At 38.4% G+C, this 16,157-nt stretch overlaps 1 protein-coding gene across 3 annotated transcripts in view; it reads right to left on the bottom strand.

Moving 5' to 3' along the window:
* Window positions 1–2,946: 2,946 nt before the first annotated feature.
* Window positions 2,947–16,157, bottom strand: part of efcab7 (EF-hand calcium binding domain 7) — a 99,213-nt gene continuing 86,002 nt past the window's right edge. For 2 of the 3 annotated variants that reach the window (XM_028810944.2, XM_028810945.2), the window contains exon 15: window positions 2,948–3,599. In XM_028810944.2, coding sequence (XP_028666777.1) covers window positions 3,525–3,599 — 75 coding nt within the window. In that variant the 3' untranslated portion in view covers window positions 2,948–3,524. Of the gene's footprint in view, window positions 3,600–16,157 lie in introns of all 3 variants that reach the window. The other variant, XM_028810946.2, reaches the window with a different exon arrangement.

Below are 16,157 nucleotides of genomic sequence, written 5' to 3'. Positions count from 1 at the left end.
TTTGCTAAAATGCAAATTGACAAACCTCAATGCTTCTGGGAGAAGAATGTCCTTTGGAGAGATGAGACACAACTGGAGTTTTGGGCAAATCACATCAGCTCTGTATCCACAGATGAGAAAATGAAGCTTTCAAAGACAAGAACACCAGACCTGTCTTCTTAGAGAGTCAAGGTTGGGAGGCTGTCAAAAGGCAGGGCCTGTTAAAGCCCATTGCGGCACTTCATGTGTGATTTTGGGCTACACAAAAATAAATTGTATTGTATAAATTGTACCTGCTGTGACACATGAAGGAGACTTGCTTAGGTTTGGCGGCTGCTTTTCTGCATCTGGCATGGGGTGCCTTGAGTCTGTGCAGGGAACAACGAAATCTCAAGACCATCTAGTCATTCTGGAGTGAAACGACCTGCCCAGAGTCAGAAAGCTCTATCACAGTCACAGGTCATGGACCCTCCAGCAGGATAAGGAGCCAAAACACACATCTGAAAGACACCAAGAATGGCAAAGAACAAAACATCGGACTGTTCTGAAGTGGCCTTCTATGAGCCCTGATTTGAATCAATCAAACATCTCTGGAAATAACTGGAACATGCAGTCTGGGAAAGACCCCCTTCAAACCTAACACAGCTGGAGCAGTTTGCTCAAGATGGGTGGGCCAATTGACCTGTAGACAGTTGCAGACGTCTCATGGAGAGCTCCAGGAATTGCTTTTGTACGGTCCCATCATTCTTGTCCAGGTCATTTTCATTTGTGTTATTATTTGCAATATTCTGTTGAATCAAACCTCAAAAGCAAAGTCTGATTTTTGTTAAATACGAAATAAACAATGATGGAGGGCCAATGACGTCTGTCAGTTTCAAGTAATTGTTCTTTTTTCATAGTGGGGTTACCAACAGATTTGCCCGCATCTGTATTTGTTTAGTCATTTAATAAAATGAACCTTTCATTATCTGCTCAGCCCAAATCAAGTCACAGAATTGTATAAAACGCAAAGCTTGTGAAAACACATGAATCAGCAGGGGGGTTCTCATATTTCACCTGACATTCAGTGACCCTGGTTTACAGTTACAGTACAGAAAGTCAAAGAGCAAAAGAATTGCCCGTCGGATAAAAATAGGTGACCAGGGCTGCTCTAAGCATTCATGGCGAAGGTCAGATCAGCTGCCGCCGTCTCCACAGTTCAGAGCAATGCACTCTGCTGCCAAGCTGCACGGTAAGCTGCCTGTGAACACAACATCAAAACCACTGCCTCGCAAAGAAACCATAACAAGGAATCCTTCAGTTTGTTGAAAACCCCCCCACCCCATAAAAAAAGAAAACCCTACAACTGTCTCTGAAATAACTTGAAACAGACAGACGTCATTGACCCCCATCATTGTTTATTTTTTATTTAACTAAAAGCAGACCTTGCTTTTGAGTTTTGATTGAAAAGAATATTTCAAATAATAACACACATGAAAATGACCAGGATGAAAATGATGGGACCCCTAACTTCATATTTTGCTGCACAACCCTTAGAGGCAATCACCGCACACAAGCGATTCCTGGAGTTCCTGATGAGACGTTTGCACCTGTCCACAGGTCGTTCGGCTGCTCCAGCTGGGTCAGGTTTGGAGGGGGTCTTCTACAGACTGCATGTTCCAGTTCTTTCCAGAGATGTTCGATGGGATTCAAATCAGGAATATAGACGGCTACTTCAGAACAGTCCGATGTTGTGTTCTATGTGTTCTGTGTGTTTTGGCTCCTTATTCTGTTGGAGGGTCTACGAATGTGACAGAGCTTTCTGACATTAGGCAGGACGTTTCAGAATGACTCGATGGTCTTGAGATTTCATTGTTCCCTGCGGAGACTTATGGCACACTGTGCCAGACACAGCAAAGCAGCCCCAAAACCTAAGCGAGTCTCCTTCATGTCTCACAGCAGGTCTGGTGTTCTTGTCTTTGAAGGCTTCACTTGTTCATCTGTGGATACAGAGCTGATGTAACTTGTCAAAACCCTCCAGTTGTGTCTCATTTCTCCAAAGGACATTCTTCTCTCAGAAGCACTGAGGTTTGTCAATGTGCATTTTAGCAAATTCCAGTCTAGGTTTTTTACGTGGAGTCCTCCTGGGTCTACTTCCATTGAGCCCACTGTCACTCAGAAAGTGATGTATGGTGTGATCAGACACTGATGGACCTCGACCTTGGAGTCCAGCTCTTTTGTCTGCCACTCTCACTCTCCTTCTGCCCATTCTGGGGTCGATTTCCTTCATTTGGTTGTGTCCAGAGAGGTTGTCTACAGTCCCATGGACCTTAAACTTCTTCAGAATATTTACAACTGTCATCACAGGAGCATCAAGCTGCTTGCAGAAGGTCATCTAGCCTTGGCCTTTCACATGCTGGTCTATCATTTTCTTTCTGGTCTCCTCAGACGACTCTCTCCTTCACTTTCTCTGGTCCATTCTCAGTGTAGGACACATGATGACACCAAACAGTAGAGTGACGACTTGTCTCCATTTAAATTGGCTGAGTGACTGACTGCACGATTGGAGACGTGTGTGATACAAATGCAAGGAAACAGCGAGTTTGAAAAAAGCACTCCAATCCAGTTATTTAAGGTCTTTTCTAGGGGTCCCAACAAATGTGTCCAGGCCATTTTAGAAGATCTTGGTAGAATAAACAACATGGCCCCTCTCTGTTTCTCTTTTTTGAATTTTGCTTTGATGTGTTAAATTTGTCTTGATTATGTGGAATGTTACGTTTCTAATTAAAATCAATAAAAATAAAAATAAACATTCTGAGTACATCATCTGATTACATTAGTCATAAAAATTATCTGTGTGTAAGAAACTATTAAAACAGGTAAGTGGAAAACAAATCACAACAAATGGATGAAATATAATACAAATTACAGAGACGATCTGAGAAAAGCAAAACATGTGCTGCTGTGTAGTTTGGTATAAAAAATTAATAAAGTATCTATCTAAAGGAAAAGGCATAGTGGACTTGATAAGTCAATAAACAGACATTAAACAGTCTCAGATTTAAAGTCAGTATATACAGTGGTCCAGCAGCACTAAATCTGAACATCACTGGTTATTACACTTAACACACATTTCTTCTTCACCGAGGCAGGAGCACGTGCACCATTATTTAAGAAAACATTATATTTATATTCCTAGAATGGGCTTCTACTCTAATAAAGACATAATTTTACCATTGCTTAGAAAGTGAATAATACCAGGACAAAAATTAATGAACAATGAGGAGACATTTTTTCATTTACTTAGCTGTTTTAAATATTACTCTGATTAACTAACTACCTACCTTTAATGAGGCTCTTCACCGAGTTACACACATTCTATACAATGTCAATTGAAAAATATAATATAGAATAGTAATATTTTCCATCAGTTAATGATGAGTGACATGTCATAAGTTGTGTTTGTGTGTAATAAGTGAATAGAGAGTGATAACAATCTGTAATTATAACAATCTGATATAATCTGTAATTAATGACATCCAGTCTGTAGTGTTTTCTTATGTGATTTAGGCAACAAGGCTTTCAGTGCAGTTGTATATCCATTCTTGCCTTTCATTAATGGGCAGGACATGTTGGCAAACCTGAAAAACATAACAACACGGCATTTTCAAACAAGTTTTTGAAAAACATAATCAATTTTGAAATAGCCCTAGTTAATTCTGCTTATATAACCGAAATAGAAAATTCAAAAAGAGTACATAGGCATGTAAAATAACTGCCCAAACAATCCAGTATTCAATATCATTACCACAGAGAGACTGGTTGGAGATCAGAAACAGAACAACATGGCAGTACATTTTGAAATGTGTCAGTGTCATGATACAACATTGTTTGACCCCATGAAAAACACGCTCCTCTATTTAGATATCTCTGGCCAGGTAACAGAGCACCCAGAAACCATCATGTCTGGAGAAATGAAGGAAGCTGTTGACCACTTATTATAATTTGACAGGCAACTGTCCCAAAAAGCAACCATTCAGGAGGAGGTTCAGATTTTGTGCCAGCACCTCCCTCAGGAAACTACATTGACAGGTCTTTGGAAACCATGACCTCAATAAGGAAAGTAAGGCAATGGTGTAATGTATGTGCCATTACTCTTCTGGATAGCAGTGAAACCTGGGTTATCTACCATTAAATATTTCATCAGTATTGCCTCCAGATGATTCTTCACAGCCTCTAGGACAGGGGTCCTCAACTCTGGCTCTGGATGGCCCCAGTGGCTGCAGGTTTTCATTCTAACCCTTTTCTTAATTGGTGACCAGTTTTTGTTGCTAATTAACTCCTTTTCCTTTCATTTTAATTGACTTGTCTTTTTTCATGATTTGTTCCCGTGAATTTCTTCATCATTCCTCTGAATTGCTTCATTTCTTTCCTTAATGGGCACCCAAACAGAAATGAAGTGTGAAGTGAGTGAGCCAACAGAAGACCAACTAAGTCAGGACCTCAAACTCCAACCAATTTCACTCCAACCAGTTGTTTAATTAGGCACTGATTCTTATTGTTAATTAAACTTGTTCTTTAATTTCATGGCTTGTTTGCTGCTCTCATTGTGCAATAACATAAATTTCCGAAATTGTTGATTTTGTCTTTTCTCAGAGCACAGTTAAAATGTTTTGAGGACCTGAGCAAATCAACATTCCTGAGACCTTCATCTTTCTTTATTTTTAGATATTGTATGAAGGTCACAGTTTACTGGTCGTGTTTTGTAACTCATTATTGTTTGGCTGCTAATTAAGGAAAAAGAAACAATTAAGGGGCCTAAGTCTTCAAGAGCAAGACAAATACAATGAATTCCAAAGAAATTAAACTGGTGGCAAAAACAGGTCACTAATTAAGAAAACGGTTAGAATGAAAACCTGCAGCCACTGGGGCCCTCCAGGACCGGAGTTAGGGACCCCTGCTCTAGGCCGATGCTAGAACTGGTCCAGCAAACCTGAGTAAGGAGACAGTGACCAGCACTAGAACCATGATCCTCCTGAGCCCAACTGGCTGAACTGCCTACTGTCTCTTCAAAGAAGGCCTCTGATCCCAGCTGAGCCATGGTAGAGAAACCAGTTAAAGTTATTCAAAGACACTCTCATAATAAGCTGGACCAACATTATAAGCTGGAAGACCCAAGCCATGGAACATCCCCTGTGTTGCTGTATGATTCATCAAGCAGCACTTTACTTTAAGACTGAATGCCTCTCTGACAAAAGGTGGTGACAAAAAGAAATTGAGGAGAACTCAGAGTTATGAAAATCACTTGAAGGCCACATAAATAACCCTAACAGACACCATTCTTGGAATTTCCTGAACATGAGATGGTAGGTTTGTACATCTTTCTCAAAAATATGTAGGATTAGGAAATCCTCCTGCAGCCAATACATTTGTATCAAAATTCCCATATTATGTGCTCTAATTGACTATGAACTCCAAGGCTAAATGATGGATGATGTGTTGCTTATCAATGAGAAGGTATTTTCTGTCCTTGTAGCTACAGTACTGTACATGTGCGTTGAAGAATCGTGTGCCGATGCTGCCTCTGAGTGGTAATGCACAACTATCAGACAGATTACTGTCACTAGTACGAATAAGACATTAGCTGCTATGATTATTATCAGTGTAGAAGGACAAATTACTTATAATAGAGATGTCTGTATTACAGTATGTTTTTATCCCTCCTTTATTCCAACAAGGCTCCAAACTGGATGTTGTGGCACCTGGATGTGTTGTGTCATGACTTGAAATGTGTTGCAATAATAATACCCTAATTTTTAATTCCTGTAAAAAAACAATGAGTTTATTTTACATTTTTAATTTTAACTTCAACTTTCAATACAGAACAAAATATAGAGTTTTCACATTAGCCAAAACATAAAATTTGAATAATAATAATTCTTTGCCTTTATATAGCGCTTTTCTCACTACTCAAAGCGCTCGGCAATTGCAGGTTAAGGGCCTTGCTCAAGGGCCCAACAGAGCAGAGTTCCTATTGGCATTTATGGGATTCGAACCGGCAAGCTTCCGGTTGCCAGTGCAGATCCCTAGCCTCAGAGCCAGAATACTCCTATTAACAGCAGAAAATCCACTGGCCATCGATCTGCACTCCATCACCCACAATGACAAGTAAAAACATGTTTTCAGAAAGGCTTTCAAATTTATTAGAAATAAAAAAACTGAAAACTCTCACTCATAAAAGTATTCAGACCCTTCCACATTCCAGCTTTGAATGTTCTTGGCAAGCCGCTACCAGATTTGCATAGCTATATCTGGGCAGTTTATCCCATTCTTCCTCTGAAACTCCATTAGACTGGATGGGAAGCATCTATAAACTACAATCTTCGAGTCTCTCCAAAGCGGTTCTGTGATACTTGTATCAAAGCCACTTTAGCATTGTCTTGGCTGTATGCTTCAGGCATTTCTCAAACTGAAAGGTGAACTGTTGCCCAAGTCTGAGGTGGCGTGCACTCTGGAATATACTTCCTTCAAGGACATCTCTGTATTTTGATTCATTTATACTTCCCTTAATTCTGACCAGTCTCCCTGTCCCTACCATTAAGAAGCACCCCATAGCATGATGCTGCCACCACCAGGCTTCACTGTAGGTGTTAAGCAGTGCCTGGTCTTCAACAGACATAGCACTTAGTGTTCTTCCCAGAGAGTTCAACGTTCGTCTCATCAGACCAGAAAATCTTTTTCCTCATGCTCTTGATTTCCTTTAAATACCATTTGTCAAATTCCAAGTTGACTTAGGTTCTCCCATCTCAGCTGAGGACTTCTGAAGTTCTTCTAAAGTTAACATTATATTTTTGTTCACCCCCCTAAACCAAGGCCATTTCTGCCTGGTTACTTGGACTGAACAGGTGGTAAACTCTAGGAAGAGTCCAGGTAGTTCCAAACATCTTCAGTTTCACAATTGTTGAAGTCACTATGCCCCTGGGAACAGTCAATGCTTTATACTTTTATCCCTTTGCCCTGACCTGTGCTTTGCCACAATTTGATCACAAAGGTCTACAGAGAGTTCCTTGGACTTCATGGCTTAATTATCATCCTAACATGCAGTGTGAATTGTGGTATCTTATATACACCAGTATACACATACTAAACAATATCCAATCAGTTCAGTTTGCCACAGGTGGACTCCAATCAAGTTCCAGTCACACCTCAAACACCTGAGCACAATCTGGAGTGACACAGCAAAGGGCTTGAATACGTCTAGGAAGGAGACATTTTAGTTTTTGATTTTTAATTAATTTTTCAAACCTTTCTGAAAACATAATTTCAGTTTGTCATTATGAGTTACTGAATGTAAATGTTGATGGGCAAAAATGGCAAATTTATTCATTTAAAATCAAATGAACAAAGCAAAGTGTGCAGAAAGTCAAAGGGTCTGAATACTTTCTGAATTCTCTGTAATTACATATTCAGATATATATATATTATGACGGACTGCCGGGATCCATGTCTGGCCGGGACAACCCTTTGACACTAGATCCTGGGGAGTAGCCATGGGATTCACGCTATGTCCCCCGGAACACATGGTGGCAGTCCCCCTGGGTTGCATCAAGGCCATAATTTTGGAACACCGGAGCTCATTCCTGTTGGGCTCTGTGGTCAATGCCAGGGGGAGCTGCATGACTTAAGGAGTCCGTCTGCGCAGGAGCACAGCCACACCCAGAAGTGCAGCTGGAAGTAGGTCATCAAGCACCTGCAGCACTTTCGGGTGGGCTATAAAACGAGCCGACAGTCACCACTGCAGGCGCCAGTGTCGAGAGGAGGAGGACAAAGCTGCCTTGGAGGAGTGGAGGAGAAAGAAGAGTGTTTTGTGGTGTTGTTTTTCTTTTGTGTGGTTTTCGGGACTGTGTTGTAGCTGAGGGACACGGGGAAGACGTGATCCCCCAGTGGAAGAAAAAGAAATCTTTTTGTTCATTTTTATGTGCCTCTGGTGTCAGTCTGTGTCGGGTCGGCGCCAACAGAGCCCTTATTCCACAATATATATACTGTATATATATATTTTTTTGTTTTTATTAAAAACAAATAGCATTCCATACAAATAACTCAAGTTTTACAAAAAGAGGTTCGAAACAAATCAACCCCCACCCCTGAGAAAGAGAGCTAGGCCAACAGAGTAAAACTTAAAGCTAGTAAAAATAAGTAAATATATAAATTACTAAATGAATAAAGATAAATGGAGTAAAAGAGGGGAGAGAACCTGCTTCCTCAATGTAAATGCTTATTCTAAAATGTTATTGATTAGATCTGCCAGGTTTTGAAAAAGTTTTGTATAGATCCTCTAAGTGTGAATTTGATTTTTTCCAGTTTCAAATAGTATATGACATCAGTTACCCACTGACTTAGAATAGGAGAGTTAGGATTCTTCCAGTTGAGCAAGATAACTTTACGTGCCAATAGTGAAGTAAAGGCCATTGCAGTTTGTTTGCCCTTCTTGACTTTAAGCCCCTCTGTGAGCCCACCACACACAGCTGTTAATGAATTAGGAGGGTCTGTTACACCAAGGCAGTCTGAAAGGCATTTAAAGATTTTGGTCCAGAATGATGTTAATGTGGTGCAGGCCCAAAGCATGTGGCCCAGTGAGGCTGGAGCCCGATTACAACATTCGCAGGTTGGCTCTTGCCCTGGAAACTTTTTGGACAATTTTAAACGAGACAGATGAGCTCGATATATAATTTTGAGTATAATTCTATGCTCTGCGCATATGGAGCTCAAATGAATTCTGTGCATGACTACTTTCCACTACTTTTCTGAGATGTTCTCTGGGATCTTTGACAGGGAGGGACTGTAAAATGGGTTTATATATTATGGAAATGCTGCCTGAGTCCTCAAGACTGATCAATATTTTTTCTGGCATAGAGGTAGGTGGGAGGTGAGGAAAACTGGGCAGGTTTTTTTTAACAAAGTTTCGAATTTGAAAGTAGTGAAAGAAATGTGTTGCTGGAAAGTTAAATTTGGAGTGTAATTGTTCGTAGGATGCAAAGACATTGTCTGTGTACAGATCTCTAAGTGATTTAGTCCCAAATGTTTCCCAGACATTAAAAACTGCATATGTTTGAGAGGGTGGATATTCAGATATATTTGAGTGTAGTTTAACATTATCTATCTATTCAATTCCACCTGGGGGGGGTGTTTGGGGCAGGGGGGGTAAATGTTAACATTATACAAAGTTACTGTCTGTTATACCTGCATTTTTATCACTCTTTAATTTAATATTGTTTTTTATCAATATACTGCTGCTGGAGTATGTGAATTTCCCCTTGGGGATTAATAAAGTATGTATCTATCTATCTATCTATCTATCTATCTATCTATCTATCTATCTATCTATCTATCTATCTATCTATCTATCTATCTATCTATCTATCTATCTATCGTACACTGGTACCATATATATTTTTATATATCAGAATCATTTTATTGCTAGCATGTGAAACATTGAATTGATTTTGGTTATGGGATACAAGGCATAACCAACTCAACACAACACTATTTCAACCCACCATTGTGAAAACCACTATACAAATACAAAAATTTCTTGAACAAAACATTTACAAACTTCAATAGTTAACTCAAATAAATAGAAAACTTATACAAAATAATAAAGATATTAATATAATGAATAACGAATAGTCAAACAGCACAGTTTCAAGTTATATGCTGTGAAAACAGTTAAGAGTAACTCTATTTATGCTTATTTAGAATCTAAATTATTTGAAGAAAGAACGGACAAGGCTCTGATGGGAAATTTAGCAAGGACATTTGCCCAGAGATCTTCAATGACCACAGAGAGTCAGGACCTCGGTTTTACATCTCATCTGAAGGATGGCGTTACTGCACTGGGTCATTGAGGTCCATGTTCAGACCACAGGGTATGCACCCTCCCTGGCTTTACCAAAATCTCTTCCAGCAGCAACCAAAGATTTTCTTAGATGGTCTCTCATCCAAGTACTGACCAGGACCAAACATGGAGAATGACCTGTTCTGAAGCACAGGTGGTATGGCTGCTGGTGTAGAGCATTGCAAAAGTCACAAGAGAAAGCTGACAGCTTCAAACCAATGTGACACTTGGAAACGCAGTCCTTCTCTATATGATCAAAGAGAAAGAGGACTGGGGTGCAGATTAGACTGATTCTTTTAACCTTTAGTATACACAAGAAACCCAGACAAAAATCGTTCTTAATTGCCCAGATATGTTGAACGCAGTCACTAATAAATTCTTCTTCCTTTTTTAGTAGTCTTAAAAAGACCTAGTTGGTGGACGGTCATGTTGCAGGATCTGATCTGACACATCACTGCATAGTTAAGTGTTGTATGTACAAAGGAATAACAAATAAATAAATCTCAGTTTCTTTTCTTTCTCTGTAGTAGTAGAGTGTTGTACTGTTAGCCATTTTGGATGCAATGAGAAGTCAAGCAAAATGACACCTTTTATGGGCTAACTAAGAAGATTACAATATGCAAGCTTTTGAGGCAACTCAGGCCCCTTCTTCAGGCGAGATGTAATCTTTTTTTCTCTGTTACAGTTACAGGAAAAATGAAATACCAGAGACCTTAATAGTTCTTTCAGCCAGCTAAGATAACTGCGTATGAAACTGCTTGTCAGCTGAGGTAGCCAAAGTAAGCATTGTTATCATTGAAAACACATTAAAATGATTCTTTCAAAGCTGTGATGAGAATAAACAGAAAATTGGAAATATGACAGTTATTTTAATGAGAAAGAAATTGTGAATGACGCTCAATAGTTCTAGCATAAAGCAGCAATAAGTTTGTGTTGTCCAGATCATGAGTGAACTGCAATGGGTTCAGGACATGAACAAAACTTTTATGGTGCTTGAGAAGTCTTTAAAAATTTGATGTTAGCACAACTTTAGGTCTTGGAGCAGGGAGTAGTGTAGAGTAATCTGTTCCAAAAATGTACATTAAAAGGTGTGTACTTAAGAAGTAGAAGGCTGCTAGTTTTGTTAGTGATGATAGACGTAAGACAGGGTTGCTCATCTATATAGACGATACTGGATCGCTTACAAAACGCAAAGTTCCTCTCTAGATTGAGAGGCATTTGGGAAACAGCAATTTACATGGTGTGGTGAAGAGAATAGTCCTACACATTTATGTTTACCTTGTTAAAAACATAATGGCATTAAGACTTGGAAGTTTAACAATGCCCAATGAAAAAATGTGAATTAAATTGTCTCATATTCAACAGAACATTGAAGAAATCTGTAAAACCCACAAGTCACATGTGAGTCACTAGTTGTAAAGAATCGTCCTTTAGGAATCTGTATGTAAATTTCAATAAGCATTACTTTTTTATTTGTAGTCACCCTCTAAAATTGAGCTACATATGTAGATATGCAGGCACGATGTGCTGGGATGTCAAGCAGAATACTGAAAGTCATTGGTGTGTTGCCATGGAAAAAGTTTGGAAAGAGCTGCTCTAAGCATTCTTAGTGGCGTTATTGGTATTCATGTTACATGCCCGACTCCAAATACCAAAGGGTAAAAGGTAACTTCTACCACTCTCTCCTTGAATGAACTTGAAATCGTATGCAGATTGATAAAAAGCCATATGACTTTGAAAAGCATCATAAGAAAATGTTCAGCTTCCTTGACCAGGTGCCAAGTGTAATTAAGTCCTCCCTGAAATACATCAAACTACTACACCACTGCTCACATGAAGATTTAAGGTGTGACTTTAAAATCTGAAATGGTTAGGTGTTCTTCTTATTTAAAAAAATATGAACATTTTCAAATAGTGAAAATATTTGTTGATGACTGTTTTATATCTGTCAAGAAGATATATTAGTGTAAAATCCTGTATAATAAATGTATAAGGTTGGGAATTTCCAAGGACAGCAACAACAACAACAGCATTTATTTATATAGCATGTTTTCATACAAATGGTGTAGCTCAAAGGGCTTTACAAGATGAAAAAAGAAAAAAGAAAAATGATAAAAATAAAATTAGGCAATACTAATTAACAAAGAACAAAGTAAGGTCCAATGGCCAGTGGGGACAGAAAAAACAACAAATAAACCCCAGAGGGTTGGAGAAAAAAAACAAAATCTGCAGGGGTTCTGAGGCCACGAGACCACTTAGACCCTAACTAGGTATTCTACCTAACATAAATGATCTAAATCAGTCCTTATAGTTTTCAGGCTTCACGTGGAAGAATTAGAATTACCATTTAGAATTACAATATTATCACAATACTTAGGTCATAAGGTGATACTACTGTAATTCTGTTAAACATTTTGTGTTACATTAAGCATTGTGATCCATCCATCCAGCCATCCATTTCTTAACTCTTTCAGGGCTGAATATTTTTTTCTGAAAAGCACACATAGCAAGGGTTTCACATATGAATCAACATAAAACGTCTGTTGCTGTGTGCTGTGGCTGCTGACGCTGCATGTTCGCTAATCTCTGGTGCAAATGCGGCTTGACGGCCAGCAGGAATGCATAGCGGGCTGGCTGCCTGGCCGGTGGAGGGTGGGCGGTGGTGGCAGCCGCAATGCAATGCAATCAAATTTGTTCCTCTTGTCAGCGTAAGTAGCAACAACAAAAACAACATTAATTTCTAGAGCACATTTTCATACAAACAATGTAGCTCAAAGTGCTTTACATGATGAAGAAAGATAAAAAAGACAAAAAAAATAAGAATTAAAATAAGGAAAACTAATTAACATAGAATAAAAGTAAGGTCCGATGGCCTTGGAGGACAGAAAAAACAAAAAAACTCCAGACGGCTGGAGAGAAAAAATAAAATCTGCAGGGGTTTAGAGGCCACGAGACCGCCCAGCCCCTTCAGTGGCCCTCCCGGGAGGACGTTGCCAAAGATGCATCTGCTACAAGAATGTGTTCAGCACCACGATCAGCTAGGGACCGATCAGATGATGCCAGTGCCTCACTTTTGTTTTTGATCTCGATCTCCAGATCACTTGCATTAAAATTGGAGTCGGGCAAGTCAGAGTCCGATTCAGTGATAATACACAAAACGCTGTCCACGGAGTATTTTGCTTTGCACCTTCGCTTTGGTTTTTTGCCAAACGTTGATGCCATTTTAGAGGTTGTTTGCTCTTCGCTACTCATGCATGCAAAAGGAAATCTTGGTTAAATCAATGAAGCTAACTTTCCTTCAAGCAAAGAGAGTCAAACTAAAATGTAACGGTGAGCTTTGTGGCTGTTTACAGCTGATTACCGTCCTCTAATCCTGAATTTCGAAAAAAGTGGATGTTCACTCTGAAAGAGTTAAACCTCTTATTCAAGGCAGGATCACGGGGAAACTGGAGCCTTTGCCATCTTGCAACAAGGAGACTAGAGATCGCATCTTACATGCTCTATGAGTGGATTTTGCATATTCTCCCTGTGTTCCTCCATGTGCTCAGGTTTCCTTCTACAGTCCAAACATGTGCAGGTTAGGTGAATTGGCATAATTAAACTGGCCCTAGTGTGCATGTGTGTTCACCCAGCAAAGGACTGGTGCCATGTCCAGGGATTGTTTCTGCCCGGTGATTGCCGGGATATTAGGATTTAGTTCTGCAAAGTATTCCAATTTCCCATTGTATCTGAGTGCAGCTAAAATTGAAATCACATCCCTAGCGGCATAAATGTGTCAGTCTATTGCACACAATAAGAAAAAACCTGACTCAATTTATTCCACTTAAATCTTTTTTTTAATTATGGAAATGTATTTAAAATATCTTAGCAGTTTGTATGGAGACAAGGAATACTCAGTTATGCTACATGACTCTTACATTGGCATCTCATCTAAGCTTATCTCTAACTGATTCCTTGTGAGAAGAGCTCTTATGTTCTGCAGGACGTCTTTCAACACTACTGATTAGAATGTTTCATATTTAAAATATATAGTTTGGATATACACAAACGTACTGTATGTTTAAAATTCTGGAGTGTACATGCTGTATGTATTATATGTCACTATTCCATTAACGTCTTATTTTCACATTAAAACATTTAGTAAACTTTCATAAACAAACAGGAAGTGTTGAAAGCTGTTTAGTTTGATACTTATAAAACAGCAATAAAACAGTGTGGAGAAATATCCTGTGATGTTCTTCTTATGGCTTGTATTGCCTCATTGAAGCTTAAATCAGATTTACATTGCATGTGAACTTTTACCAATCATGATGAGGGCAAAAAAGCACCCAGAGGACTCATGTTAACACTTTAAATGAATGTGATGGTTTTCATATTCCTCTCTGCACAACAAGAAAAAAATACTCATGGTGTGTTTGAATATTTAAGTTCATGTTTATGGGGAAAATGTGAAATTCACTGTAAATCAGCTTTCAAAAGCCTATCAGCTGGCAAAGTGAAAGACATTCCTAGTTTGAGTGTTACCATTCTTACTTGATTTTCATATGTCAATGCACATTTAATATGAATGAATTTCTTCCTTCTAACTTTGTGAAAACCAAAATGAAACAATAAACGCAACCTACACTTGAGCAGACCATTTTGTGCTGAAATTTGTGCAGCACTGATAACATGGCAGAATATAAATGATGTATTGTGTTATGCAAGTATCAATAAAATGAACTGCTTCCCATGGATAGAACAAAAAAAAAATTGGATATTTGTTCCCAATATTTCAATAATACATCACAATGAAAAATATTACAATGCTATACGCTTCCATTTTTCCTTTCACCTTTTATATAGTACCCAAACTTCAAGTTACATTACTAATTAATAAATATTGTATTAAGCACGTACAGGCGGTTTAAGCTATTATGTTCAGATTCTCATATTGTACAGCAGACTGATATGTATTAACATTGGTTCTTAAGACCCACAATTTTTCCTGCTTTTCATTTTAACTCTGTCTTTAGGTACTGAATAACTGTCAATTAAAATTAAATTAATTTTTCTAGACAGCTCTTTCAAACTAGTCCTAAATTATTTTCATAATACTGTATAAAACATTTCCACCTGGTATGTTTTTATATTTAATTTTGGGCTCAAGCAAAATGTCTAGTAATTCATGACTGTAAATGTCTGCTAACGTCAGTGTCACATTACATGACTTCTAGTCATTGTGGATTTCAGATTTGCTGTTGTGGATGAAAATTTTTAAACAGACCTCCCCCTCCCCCCCACTGGAATGCCCCGGTTTAAGCAATAAAACACAGGCAGGAGAAAGTGTCAATCATTATTCTTTGTCTAAATCTTGCAAAAGGCAAAAGCGTATCTTATTAGCAAGTGTTGTAAAGAAAAGATCGTCCTCTACGCTCTATTTATACAATTCATTGATTAGATCACGATTCCATGGAATTCATTACATATTCAGAAAATGTTTAACATGATTGGTTACACCCAGTTGCTAATGGGATATGACAAACATCGATACCTTAAATGATCACAATTAACCCCGTCCACTAGGTTGATTGATAGTCCTGTTAGCTTAGGATGTATGTTACTTTTTAAATGTATTATTATTATTATTATTTTTATTTTAAGAGATGTGTTAATGAGCGTGAGATCTTGCATGTTCGTCCTGTATCTTATTGTTTGTCAAACAATGGTCTAATTTATAATCCAGCTGGGTACATCAATAGGAAACTTAGTACTAAGCATTACAGTAGAATAATGATTACACCTTAAAATATAACATTTTCTGTTAAGTTTTATAAACATGTATATTTTTGCTTATAGTGAATAATAAAATAACAGCTTCAGCCTTTAATCATAAGCTCAGAAGGACACGAGATTCAGTACATGCTTGGTGCACATTGGACCAGGGTTCAAATTCAACTCTTACACTGTTGATGATCTTGTCACCAGATTGTGTCATGGCTGAAAACTGCTAGGTATGTCAAATTACTATCTAGCACATTTCATACTCACCCCTTTTACTCAGCCTGACAGCACCAGTGTTGTATGAAGGTGTTGACAGGTACAGCAAGTTCAGTTGCAATCTTAGCCCGTTTTTTCTTTAATTTTTTTGTTGCGGTATGTAAAACTGGAGACATCAGACAGATGAGCTTCTATTCTGTTTGAAAATTCCAAAGCACCTGTGTTCCTTATTCTTCATTGCTGCATTATATGCATTGTACTTCCAGATAAGTAGTCATTGCTTGTCATCTTTCATACACATTGAGCCCATGACTATGACTAAAGA

This window comes from Erpetoichthys calabaricus, chromosome 10 (assembly GCF_900747795.2).
Source record: "Erpetoichthys calabaricus chromosome 10, fErpCal1.3, whole genome shotgun sequence".
NCBI lineage: Eukaryota > Metazoa > Chordata > Cladistia > Polypteriformes > Polypteridae > Erpetoichthys > Erpetoichthys calabaricus.
This window is presented reverse-complemented; position numbering and strand designations above follow the sequence as displayed.